At 52.3% G+C, this 13555-nt stretch overlaps 1 protein-coding gene across 4 annotated transcripts in view; it reads right to left on the bottom strand.

Annotated features, from left to right (window-relative positions):
* The window catches only part of SHISA6 (shisa family member 6), a 288708-nt gene extending 280446 nt beyond the window's left edge, over positions 1–8262 (bottom strand). Inside the window, exon 1 of one of the 4 annotated variants that reach the window (XM_023653508.2) lies at positions 7340–8262. In XM_023653508.2, coding sequence (XP_023509276.1) covers positions 7340–7977 — 638 coding nt within the window. In that variant the 5' untranslated portion in view covers positions 7978–8262. The remainder of the gene's footprint in view (positions 1–7339) is intronic. The other 3 variants (XM_070226572.1, XM_023653510.2, XM_023653509.2) reach the window with 3 other exon arrangements.
* Positions 8263–13555: the final 5293 nt, after the last annotated feature.

The following is a 13555-nucleotide window of genomic DNA, read 5'->3' as shown; positions in this document are numbered from 1 at the left end:
TGTCTGGACCAAGCGGTGACCCCATCTGAATGCCAAATTGCAGGGGCGATGGCCTCAGATGCAGAGAAGGGAGGGCACAGACCCCAAGCCTGGCCACATGCATCCCAACGAAACTGGGTCCCTTTACTCTCAAAATCAAATTAGGAATCTAAATTGAGCTATCTCTTCACTGTCTCACGCAGAAATGTGGGACATTCATTTTTTTTCTTTCATCCTTTCTGGGCAGTTATTTGAGCTGTTTTCTGCATATTCAACTCCTTTCTTTTCCCCCCTCTCCCAACTCCCCCACTGTCTACCCTGACACACTGATATAGCAAGGGGCTGATCTTCTTCAGGCCGGTAACTCTCTTTCCACACGAGGAGTGGCCCCTTCAAAGTGGTCATCACGAGAGCACGGCTCGGATCCACAGGGCTGCCATTCATCACCAGAATGCCTCTTCTGGGCACCTGCCTTCGGAGACAGCTGACGTGGTTCCTAGGAGAGCAGGTCTCCTAGGAGAGCAGGTCTCATTACTGGAGTCACTCTTTATTTCTGATGAATAACAGGTCCAATCACCTCTTTCATTCATCGGCCTCAGCCCCATGACTTATGGCTGCTTACAAGAATCAAATCTCCCCTAAGAGGATAAAAATATGCTACCATTACAGAAAGCCAGAATGACACGCCATGGGCTCTGAAAGCACTTCCAGAACTGTGGAAACGTTTTCCAGGGAAGAATCAGCATGCAGCCTCCCAAGGTGACTGCTCAGAAGGACAACACATTAGGATATGTACGTCCTGGTTCTTTCAGAGGAAGAATCAGCCACATTGCAGGCAGAGGTCCCAAACTGCAGGCCACAGAGATTCATTTCACATAATGATTGGACCCCAATTTCCAGCTGCCTTAGCTGTCCTCCCTGAAGCTTCTCTGGACCCCTCACCTTGGATTCACCTTGGCCCTGTTGGTACCTCCGCCCAGAGCTGAGAAAGGGCAGGGCTGGCAGCAGTGCATGTGTTTCTGTGGTTCACAGAGCTGTCCTATATATTCAGGGGGCCATCTTCGAGGACAAACCTGAAACCCCCACACACACAGCCACAGGATGCCTGGAGGTCTCTGGTCTCTGGCCAAGCTGAAACCCATTGATTTGCCGGGTCTCAGCACTCCCGCCCAACTCTGGGAGAGACAGAAAGCATTTGCAGCCCAAATTTTTAATTACAGATTTCTGCCCATTGTTTTATTCAGCGACCCATTGCCCTGGTTCTCAACTCTGGTTTGGGCCATGTTTTCCTTCTTCAACGGTCTGCATTACTCAGATCTTATTAAAGGATTATGCTTAGATCAGGTTATTGCCCTTTACAAAGGAATGTGGAGAAGCTGCGGAAGGACCAGGGAAGATCAACGGAAATCATTTTAGTGGATGGAAAAATTGAACGAGGAAGAGCTAAAAAAAATGTAGGGAAGAAAGGGAAGGGAGAACTGTCACTCACATCTCTAAATATCTGAAAGTTATTTGGTGATGACTAAGAAACGTGTGCATAAAGTAAAGCAGAACATATTTTCACTGGCCGAGATGAGGCTGAGCAGTACGATGTCAAGAGCACTGGCCTAGGACGCAGGCCCCCTGGCTTCTGGTCCTAGCTCCTTCACCCACTAGATAGGGAACCCTGGCATGGCAATCTAGCCTCCCTGGGCTTCAGCCGCCCCACTTATAAAATTAGGGAGTTAAGTTAAATGACTCGCCTGCAATAAAAATTCTATGATTCTGTAACAGATGACAAACTAATAGAAAGTACTACTCTGCCTTTTCAAAACATTTCGCACTTACTTCTAAAGAATAAAAAAAAGAAGAAGAGATTAGTAATCTGTCCTGGATGGGGTTTGAAATAAGCTTGCTCAAGACCAGGGGTCTGAGACCTTCTGAGGTTTCACTGGTCCACCCTCCCAGCAAGCCCTCTTGCCGGTCTGTAACATCTACAAAAGAAGATGCTAGAAATACGAGGTCATAAATGTGACTCAGGGAAAAATAATGAGTTGGAGTGTCCCAAGACAGAGAAGAGAGGAAAACAATTACAGCAGAAGGTATTTTAAAAATTAACTTAACCTAGGCCCATCAGAGCCCCCTCCTCCATCACCTCCTTCTACACCAGCAAGTTCAAACCACAATTTTGTGGTTCCACAGGATGTATATTGTCAAGGGACGTGACCAAAATTGTAGGACAACATGCACTTGAATGCACCATAATTTCAAAAATAGATTGCGCAGGACTCTGAATTGGGGAGACGGTGGCAGAGAAGCAGGAGAGTGGTGACATCCAATAGCCGGTAGCTGGACTAGGACCAACACGGAGTGGGGAGGCTCACTGACTACAAAAAAGAGCCAGAAAGTTAAGATCTAAAGGCAATCGTGCCGAGCCCTGGGGAAATCAGGCAGTGGAACACGAAGGATGAAGCTTCTTTTGGTGTAGTTCCCTTCTATTCCAGATCTGTGGGCACGTCTGTCTGGGGCTAGTGAATTAACCTCTTTCAATCAGCTCACTTTTTCAGCTGTCTTAACCACTGCTTCCTGCACAATTGATTTGAATCGACTGCACAGTCAATCTGATCTCTCATTAAAATACCTTGAAAACAATTAATTGGACTTTTTCTCTACCTGTGTCTTGGCAGCCTAGAACTGTGGGTAAACTCTTGGTATCTTAGCAGCAGATTCCTCCAAATGAATGTGCTCTGACCCTGGGGCAGGGCTGGATGAGGGGACAGAGGGGCAGGGGTGCATGCCTTCTGGGCTCAGGGCAGAGGAGAGGACAGGAAGACAGTGACAACATACAAGGGAGAACTGTCAAAGTGCACATTTTTTAAAAGCATTTGCATGGCTCCCCTGCTAAATCAAGAATGAGCTCTGCTAGCCCCACGTGTCAAAGGTAACATACACTTGATAGGCTAAGGTTTTATAGTTGGAAACACATCTTGCCCACAGCAGGTGAGCAGGGCTCATCCACTGAATGAATGCACCGCACGTTGCCACTGGCATCAGGAAGAAACCGACCACGGGCTCTGGGCACCGCTGTCCATTCCTCACCCAATCACCTTCCTCCTTTTGCTGTCTTCTCTGCTCTGTCTTCCTGGTGTCTAACTCCTCCTCCATAAGCCTTCTTAAACTCTTCCACAATTTCACCGCTTTCCCGACATGTGTTTCTTTTTTACGTAAAGAAAATGGAAAACATGCAAGACCTTCAGTCCAAGGCAAGATTTTTTTGTGTGTCCTTCCAACGGCTATATTTGATGTAACTCTCTGTTTAGACCAATTCATTATAGTGAGCTCACAGTGCTTCAAAAAATGGAGTGTCTTGGGGTGACGTGACAATTCACCGCCCAGGAACCTAGGATGAGAACTCACTAAATCAGCCAGTAAAGTGGTCCTGCTACCGTAGTTCTGTGGTTTGTGGGGACAAAACAGAGCTCTTAGGGTTTGTAATTAATTTCTCAAGGGACAAAAGGTGGAACAAAGCGTTCCCTTGATTCCACTAGAAATAAGCAGAGGAACCCAAAGACGAAGGACCCTTTGCCGGCTGTATGGGTCACCTCCCAATAATTTTCCTTTTTCCTAACAACATCTGCTCAGGTTTTCCTTCCCACAACCCTGAGCACTTCCCCCAGCCCCACATGCCTCCATCCCCTGCACCCCTATGCAGGCAGTGGGAGGACCCAGGGCAGCTCTGACTTCACCAACTCGTCTACAGCATCCTAAGAGCTTCCTGACCCATCTGTTAATTAGCCATTTAAAAAAGAAGCCACACAGCTCCTCCCGCAGAATGATTTTCATCTCCAAGACACTAATGAGTCAACTTAGGGTGAGGAGGAAGGAACAGGTCTGAACATGAGACAAGTGGGACAGAACTGAATGTCAAAGGCAGCCAGTCTCCTGGGCCGAGCCCCTGCCTTTGGGAGGAGAACATGGCAGCCCCTCCCTGAACAGACAGCCCCTGGGAAGGATTGCAGAAACCGATCAGGAGACACTACAATCCATGCAGGCCTGCGGTCCATCCGCTCGAGCCTCAGCCCGGGCAGGTGGAGAGTAAGGGGAAGGTGAGGTAGAGAGTGTGGTGAGAAATGGGGTTCTGGGTGGGAAAGGAGGGGGCCCAATGTCCAGAGGGCCTCCAGGTACAGAGCACTGGGTCCCTCTGGCCATCTCTTTCTCCTCCCTGGTGTCTAGCTGAGTATGACTTTACTCATCTGTGAGAAGCACCCGAGAGCTGATCATTCCCCCTACAGACAGTGGCTTCTCACATAGAAACAGGATAGCAAGGTCTAATCACTTCTGGAAAAGCCCAAATCTGTTCTTCCCAGAGGGGCTGGAGACGGGAAAGGAGCCCTGCCCTCAGGAATGCATGCACGCATGGCGGGCAGGCGGGCAGGCAAGGGCTGGCCACAGCCTGGGAACACCAGGAGGAGGCAGAGGGCTGATCTTGGGGCGGCATCCTTCTTTTCATCCCTTCTAACACTCCCACAAATATCCCTTTCAATGAGGTAGCTCTCCTCCCTCAGACTCAGCCTCTGCTTGCCCATCTACATCTTCAGAGAGGATCACCCACTGGAATGAGCTCCTCGCCTTTTCAGAAAGGAAATGTCTTTGCTGAATATTCCAAGGAATATGTAAGAGAACGCACATCCCACTTCCGGTTGACCTCTGAAGGGTCAACATTCTTTCTTCTACTCCACTTTCCCTAGGGAAAACCCACTACGGTGTGAATATTTATCTCCTTCTCCATCACTCTCTCCTCTTCCCTACCCCAATTCCCCAAAAAGACAGTCTGCACAAAACTCCCCAGAGCAGGAAGCAGTGACCTCTGAGGTGTGAGCAAAGTGAGATGAGTCGTGGCAAGACTCACACCCAGGAGTCGGTGAGCAGCTCCCTGCAATGTGCACACTCACCCTGACACGCCTGGGAAGGAAGAAGTGGAGACGGGATGCTGTTGCGCCTGAGTAACCGAGATTTGAAAACCAAGTTTCCCGACCTGCCCAGGGTCACTCATGGAGCATCCTAGATGGCTCTCTCATGCTCTGTCCCCTCCCCACAAAACACAGAGACAGGCATTGTCCCCTACCTAACAAGCACCAATATGATAGCTTCCAAAGCACTGAGGAGGCAAGACTGCAGCTGCTGGAAGAGGTGCTGTGAACTGAATAAAATCAGGAGGTGAATCTGAGGGAGAAACATCCCATATTTACATGATTTCCTGAGGGCTGAAATTCATCCCCCTTCCCACGGTTAGCTCTCTTCCCTGACCCAAGAGAGAAACTGCACCAATGGCATCACCATTGAGCCACGCACTCATCCACAAACTAGTTTCCCCAGTTTGGGATTAGGGAGATCTGTGTGGTGGGGAGCGGAGAAAACACCAAGAGGGACAGGGACATCTCCAATGTCACAAGCCAATAGAACACAGGCCAATGCCCGGCATCCAAAGACCATCAATATCCTCCCAGGTGATGATGAATAAACTCAGTGGCAGGTGGCAAGGTTAGGGCAGGGGGCAGCTCCCTCTTAGAGTGTAGAGAACAATGGCTCAAGGAAGAGAGAAACTCAAAGAAAGGTTTGTGAGAATCAATCAGCAGGAGGCCATGGCCAGAGTGGAAGGTGATGAGAGGCCAGGACCACAGGAAAAGGCAGACAACCCTCTGGGCCTGGAGACAGAGGTAGAGAGACGATATGGACCAGGTACATGTGTGTCAGGAAGGTGCCTGCCCATAGGCATTCCTTCTCTGCTTTCCATAGTGAGCCAAGAGAGAGACTTCTTCGCCAGACAAGACCCAAAGGAGGGAGTGTCCTGTCCCTATTTTACTCTCCATCCCACCTGCCCTCTGCATTTGAAGGCTGGGATTGACCACAGACCATGTGTCACAATTTCTCCATCAGTTCCGAGGACCGGTCCAGGCACAGACACACTACCTGAGAGATAAGATGGGGGTAAAAGGAAGTGTGTGGCACTTTAGGGTGATGAGTGAGAATTATAAACGGGTCTCCTTTTGGAAGCACCCAGTTCTAACACCTGAGTTTGTCAGTATTAAAGTATCCACACTTTGAGGATCTGACTCAATGAAACCTGCCAGGGAATATGATCTTTTCTCAACATCCACAGTATCAAGGGGAAAAAACACATCATGTCCAGAAATTTCTATCTGCCTTTCTCTCTCTTCATCGAGGTACAGGTGATTATGTCCCCAGCAGCGAGGGAAGAGGTTTTCAGGCCAGAAGGATAACAAGCAGAGTGTGGGGATGAAAGGCGTATGGCTCAGGGAGGGGCCCGCTGGGCGCACTCAGAAGCGGGACTGCTCTGGGGGGTGGTCACGGTTACCAGGGTAGTGCCCACACCACGTGCCAGAAATGGAGGCATTTTCTGGGGCAGGGTTTGTTCCCTGAAAGGACTTTGTTGAACCAGGTCCAGCCATTCATCATCACGAGGGGACAGAAGCAGAGCTAACTTTGCATCTTCTGAGTGCATCATTCCCAGAGTTGTAAAAGAGAGGCTGGTTTCCTGTTCTCTCAGCTTTGACTTCCCAAAGGGCTCCCCAGGAGCTAGGGCGGTGGGGTGGGCGGCAGTCAGGGTGGAAGCATGGACTACGATATTTGAGCTCCTGGCACAAGTTTTGATAGGAGGCAGTCCCCACGCCTCCCTAATGCAAGATGCCCACCAGGTTTAACACAGCAAGAAGTGTGAACTCAGAAGAGTTCTGCCTACAAGGTTTAAAAGAACAAGTCCTCCAGTCTCAGCAGGAAAGATAAGCATCCCACTCAGCAGGACGCAATGAAGAGACACCATCTGCCCTTGGTCAACACGGAACGGATAAATCTTTATTCCTTCTTCCCCCAGGAGGCATCCTTCCTTTATCACCCTCATCGCTAACACCATGCAGTTTACACTAAATCACTTGGTACTCTTTCCAGCGAGGTTCCAACATTGGTCAATTTCCTATGTTGAAGATAAGCTCTGGTCTGACTCAGAAACCAAATGCAGTAAGAGCCTACACCGAAGTGCCCACATGCCATGAAAACTGAACCCTAAATCCCCATCCAGGATTACAGAATTGGTAAAATTCTCAAACTTCAGGGACTCGACCGATCCAACTTACTTTGCCTTGTAAATCCCCCTACCCCCAAAGCATGCTTTCAGGTTCGGAAGAAATGAAGAGGAAAAAGAAGGCTCTGATTTATTTCATGTAAAAGAAGCGAGGGTGAAACCGACTAAGAGAGAGTCGGGAGAGAGAGGAGGTGATGCCAAGAGTGAAGAGGACAAGGAAACATGTTAAGAGGGGTGAGGCCACGGGGAGATCGGGGGCGGGCGCCAGGGGGCCGCTCTCACCTGTGGATGTTCATCTCCCGCGGAGGGCGGTGGGCCTTGTCATAGGAGACCTTGGCGAAGACGCCGGCCACGATGACGAAGGCGATCACCCCGCAGGTGATGTAGACGGTGAAGTTGGTCTTGTCCTTCTCCGGGTCGTACTTGTTCTCGGGCCCCGGCGAAACCACCTTGGTACTGGGCGTCTGCACCCACACCGGGCTCTGGTAGTTGGTGCACTGGCGCTGGTCCAGCTTCTCGTGGCGCTTCTTGCAGCAGAAGCGGTAGTAGCAGGTGCCGCAGCAGTACAGGTAGCCGCTCTCGCTGTTGTTACACTCGAACTCCTTGTCGTACTGGCCGCTCACGTCGTAGTAGCCCCAGCACGTCTCGTAGGTGACGGCCGCGCTGGCCGCTGCCACCGCCGCCGCGGGCTGTCCCCGCCGGCTCCCCGCCTCCGGGACGCCGGGCGCCCGGGCGGTGCCGTTCAGCTCGCGGCCGCCCCGGGCCAGGGCGCCCCCGGGCCGCCGGCCCCCGACGGCAGCGGCGCCGGCGCTCAGGGTCCGGTTGGCGGCGCGGCCGCGGGCGCCGTGGGCGCCGGGCAGCAGGTCCAGGGACTCCAGCGAGAGCAGCAGCAGCAGCAGCAGGAGGCGCCGCAGCGCCATGGCGGGGCCGGGCGGGAGGGCGCGGGGAAGCTTCCGTGGCAGGCCGCTCCCTCGCCGGCCGGGCTCCGAGGGCAGCCTCGCGGGCCGGGCTGGGGGCGCGGGGCGGTCAGCGGCGCCGGGGCGATGGCGCCATCGAGGCGCGGGCGGCGGCGGCGGCGGCGCGCGGTGCGCACGGACCGGCCCGGCGCCGGCTGCTCGGGCTCTCACGCTGCGCGCCGGCTCCGCGCTCCCCCTGCGGGCTCGGCGCGCCTCCCGGGCAGCCCCATCCCCCGCCGGCGGCGGAGGCCCCGCGCGCGGCTCGGCTCAAGCAGGACCCGAAGCGCGGCTCCGGGCGGCGGCGGCGGCGGCGTGGTCCCGTCCGGGCGGGTCCTGCGGGACAAGACGGGAGCCGGTCACGGGGTGGGGCGACGGGCACTCCCGGGGGCGGGAGGGGAGCGCCGGGCGGGGAGGGAGCGCGCAGCCCTCGAGGAGCGGGGCTCCGGGCCGGGAGGGGCGCGGAACCCGCTCCCGAGACGGGCCCCGGCGGCCCTGCGCGCCGGCCACCGAGGGCGCACGGGCCGCCCGAGCCCCCGGCTGCCCGGCCCCGCCGCGCGCTCCCGCCGCCGGCTGGCTGCCCGGGACGGAGCCGGCGGCGGCTGGGGTCGGGCGGCAGCGGGGTGAGCGCGCGGCGGCTGGACTCACTCACTCACTCACCCACTCACCATGCCCGGCTGCGACTGCAGAGGCGGCGGCGGCGGCGGCGAGGCGGGAGCGCAGCGGCCGGAGCGAGCGAGCCAGCCGGGAGCCGCCGGCTCGCCGCCTGCACTAGTGCCGGAGCGAGTGCGAGAGGGAGCGAGGGAGACACACGCACTCACACATCCGCACACACGGGAGCGCCGCGAGGGGAGGGGAGCAGAGGGGAGGGGAGGGGATGGGAGGGCAGCCGCTCACCGCCGCCCACGTCTACACGCCTGGGTGCCCGGGAGGAGGGGGGCTCCTCTTTGCTTCCCCGTCCTCGCGGCACTTGAAGCTCCGCGTCACCAAAACCCAGGACATCCGTTAATCAACACGGCGAACCAGGCGGGCAAAGACGGGGCCAGGAGGAGGGCGGCAGTGTCCCCTCCGGAGCCAGCCCGCGGCGGGGCCAAACCTCCGCTGCCTTTGCCCCGTCCAGCCCTCGCGGCTGGTCCCACCCTACCCGACTCCTGAGCTGTGCGCTGCCGAAGCCTGAGTTGGAGTTTCTGCAAGCCTTTGCTTCTCCCTAGTGGTGATGCTCACAGTGGAGGGAAGAGGTCTAACCCATTGCTACAGGTTCCTAAACTGAGACCAGGGGTCAAGTGGCATGTTGGACGTCATTTGGCTACCAGCAAGCAGGGCCTACACTCTCTTCCCCTTTTGCGCTCTGCTCCCCACCCTGCCTTCAGCATGCACACAGGCGCGAGACAGCCCCAGCCCAGCGGTGGGTGGCACCTCTTATTTCTTCTTTCTGAGACTTTTTCCAGAGCGCTGGGGCAGAGTCAGAAAAGCTGCCTGAGCCTCTAAGACTCGGCTTTGAAATCCCTGTGCTGTGGCTGACGGGAGGTGGGTGCAGAAGGGATGTGTCCCTGTATGGTTGCTGGTTGGGTCTGTGGAAAGGAGGCCTGGGTCTAACTTTCAAAGGCATGAGGCCACCCAAGGGGAGTGGTAATCATCTTTGGCATGTGTCTGTTGGAGCAGGCGCGGGAAATTAAAACAAAAAGCAGTGGCCACTGCCAAAATTCTGCCTTCTGTCCTGGACTTGTGAGCAAGTAAGTGCCCAGCAAGCTGAAGTTGAAGGCAGGGGACAGGTTGTGAGAGTGTGGACTGGGCGGTAAAGATTGTCCCCAAGGCTGTCCACTCAGTCCCACTCATGCGTGACCCAAACCAAGGATCCCCTGTGCCGGAAAGGCAGAGCGCCTCTTTTTGGAACTCCAGAATGGACACACGGGAGCTGGAACCGAGATTCCAAGGCACAGGAGGGAGATCTCCATCCTAGGATGGGAGGTGCACCAAGACCCCTGGCAACTCCCCTCTTGCTCTTATCTTTCTGATCCATCCCTCACCAACTCCTCCCTAGTCCTCTGCACTTCCTCCCGTTCCCTCAGCTTCTGCTGCCACCCTTTCTTAATGATTCTGTTCGACAAATATTTATCTAGTGCCTACCCTCCACCAGGCACGGTGGTAAGTGCTGAAATAAAAGTTGAATAAGACAGTTCCTTTCCTCAAGGAGGGGGAGCTTGTAGACCATCAGGGGGACAGATAAACAAATGATTACCATATATGTCCCATGATAAAGGTGGGCACAGCGTGCTCTCAAATAACAGGCACCCAGCCTAGCCCTGGAGGGGAAAGGTCGGGGTCAAGAGCAACTTTCTCAGTGAGGTAATGAGCAGAATCTTGAAGAATGATTAAGAGTTAATACAGCAAACAAGAGGGGAAGGATACTCTCTGAAGAGGAAACGTTATTAGCAAAACCAGAAAGACACCAAGTGGTGAGGCTATATGAGCAGGGGATACAGCAGTTGAGCATAAACTCTGAGGAAGTCTTCCAATTAAAGCTGGCAGAAGGGCATTGTATCCCCTGCCAAAGAACTTGAATTTATTCTACAGTTGATGGGGAATTGGTGGTGGATTTTACTCAAGGGGAAGACACTGTCAGATTTACACATTCACTGGATCTCTAAATCAACTGGAGTAAGGAACATGGGATGGGAGGAGAGCAATATGGAAGCCATTTAGATAATCCAGGAAAGAGGTGACGAAGGGATGAAGTGGGTTACTCGTAGTTGGTGCCTGTAGTGGAGATGACCAGCCCGGTTAAAAGAGCAGGCAGGTTCAGGACCACGTTAGCGATGGTCGTGTTGAAGTGCCTTTAAGAGCTCTAAGTGGAGCTGTTCAGCACAAGGGTTTCAAGCTCAGGAGTGCAGATAAGACTATATAAATTTGAAAATCACAACATAGGCATATTTGTCTGGCAATCATAAGAACATTTTCTTTACCCTCATACTACATGCAGTTTTTAAGTCACTCTCTTTCTTTCCTCTTCCTGAGCTTTCACCTCCCCTTCCTTATTCCAGAATTGCCTATTCCATATATCTGGGCGCTTCCTAGCAATGGGTACAAATGTGTCTTGCTCATATGGACTCCAAGATTTGATCAGTGGATCTGAATAAAGTAAATTGCTTTGGTTCCTTAGTCCATTTCACCCACAAATCTTTTCTGAACCCCTGTGCTTATAGATGGTGGTGTCAACAAACTCAAAGAAAACAATGGTATCTCAGAGTTAGGTAGGATCTTAGGGTTTATTCATTCCAACCCTTACTACAGTACACTATACTTATTGACGCTTCTAGTCCTCCCGATTTGCCCTTTGTACTATACCAGGTTGGTTGCCTACTGACATCCATTTCCCTACTTTCTCCTTCTAGCTTCAGTACCTGAACTGTTGACCATGTGGAAGTGTCTTTCTCTTGTGGATTTGATTCATTAAAAAGTGACGGAGAAGAATCATCTCTTTCAACACCTATATCAACTTCAGACAGCCCATAAACTCAGGAGAAAGCCACCCAATCCCTGGCTGTAGAAGACTGATCCCAGTTGGCCTGAGCCAACCATAAGAATCCCATTCCCCTTGCTAGTGATTGGTTAAGAATGAACATGCGATCCAGTTCTGGACAATACGAAGCAAGGGGAAATTTTCTTTGCTATTAAAAATAGTGGTAATCCCTCTACTTTTTTGAATGTTGTTTCTGTGGATGTTATGACCTTGGGGTGGGGGAAGGTGAGGGTAAGCCAGACACCAGTCATTAGTTTCAGTTCATCTTCGGTTTGATAGTCATTATTGCTGCTCACTGAATATCTCTGCCTTCCATGCATAGAGTAGAATTGCAGTTCCTGGCTTATTTGTGAGTAGGAGGGAAGAGTAACGTAGTACCACTGGTCAACAAATCGGGAGCAAAAACGATGTGTGTTATTTCTGAAGCAGAGCATCTAATCACTGCTTCAAGACACGCTAGAGTCCTCATTTTCTTCTGGCATGGCAGTCAGCAGTGGGCTGTGTGGCACTGGCTTTGTCAACCTGTAAGTGACCACAGGAAGGAGAACTCTGCAGTTAGTAAAGATAGTGCCCCGCCATGGACATGTCGCATGAGTAAAAATATACTTTTTCCTCATAAAGACGCTGGAATTGGGTCTGTTAGCGCAGCATATCCTAGCCCATCCCATCTAATATGCTAAGGATGCCAGATGGAGAGATGGAAGGAACATTATTGAGCCACTCATGGAACTAAGTCCAGGGCTCTGTCAACTCTGGTCTTCCAGTAACGTGAGATAACTGTTTGCTTTTGTTGAAGCCTTTTTGCATCGAGTTTCTCTTACATTCAGCCAAAGGCATCCTAATGGATACATCATGTATTTTCTGTCTCCATTCTGACTTTCTCCAGGGTTTCTACCTAGCTATGCAACGTTGTACTAATCATATCTGTCCTTGGAATTCGATTTTCTCCTCTACAAAATGGGGAGCTACTGGAGGGAGTGTTTCTAACAACCAATCTCTCTCTCTCTTTTTTTTTTAAGATTTTGTTTTTTCCCTTTTCTCCCCAAAGCCCCCCGGGACATAGCTGTATATTCTTCGTTGTGGGTCCTTCTAGTTGTGGCATGTGGGATGCTGCCTCAGCGTGGTTTGATGAGCAGTGCCATGTCCGTGCCCAGGATTCTAACCAACGAAACACTGGGCCGCCTGCAGCAGAGCACGCGAACTTAACCACTCGGCCACGGGGCCAGCCCCAACTAACAACCAATCTCTATTGTCTCTCCCCACTGTGAGTCTCTACCATGGCCTCATGGTCCTGCATGATCTGGTCCCCTGCTATCCTTCTTGGCTCATCTCCTGTTACTCTCTCCTTATTCTATCCCTCCAGCCACACAGGTGTCCTTGCTGTTCCTCAAAGCCTTTGCTTCTGCTGTCTGCCTGGAACCCCTTCATGCCCCAGATGTATGCAGGGCTTTTTCTCACACCTCCCTTGGTTTCTGCTTCAGCATCATTTATTAGAGAGGTTTCCCTGACTATCCTGATGGAAATAGCACAACCATCACACCACTACCCAATAGTTCTTCTTCCATCATGAGTGCCTTCTCCCCGTCATGATGCCTCATGGCATTTATCACTAATTGATACGCATTCATTTAGATATTTTTTTAAAATTCTATTCTAACTTTCCACTAGAATGCATGCTCTTGCTTGAACTTTGTTTTCTGTTTTGTTGACTGTTGTATTCTCAATGCCTAGCACAATGCTTGGCATGCAGTAGTCTGTGGTGGACACAGAAGGACTCATCTCCAGGTATCAGCTCTTCTAGGGCCTGTCTCAGCTACAGGAAGTTGTCTCCTGTAGGAACACAGGCTTCCTTCCCTGGATGGGCCACATCTGATGACTAATCAAGTTGAAGGTATAAAAGCCCAGCCATTTCAGCCCGTTGAGGGAACTCTGATGGCTGTATTTTCTCCAAAGGCCCAGAGCTCCCTGTGGCCGAGGCTTTGTTGGGCCTGAATCTCATCTGCTCAATCCTGCTTATTCCCCCAT

The sequence above is a fragment of the Equus caballus genome, chromosome 11, assembly GCF_041296265.1.
Source record: "Equus caballus isolate H_3958 breed thoroughbred chromosome 11, TB-T2T, whole genome shotgun sequence".
NCBI lineage: Eukaryota > Metazoa > Chordata > Mammalia > Perissodactyla > Equidae > Equus > Equus caballus.
Note: the sequence above shows the minus strand (reverse complement) of the source record. Positions and strands in the feature narration are given on the sequence as shown.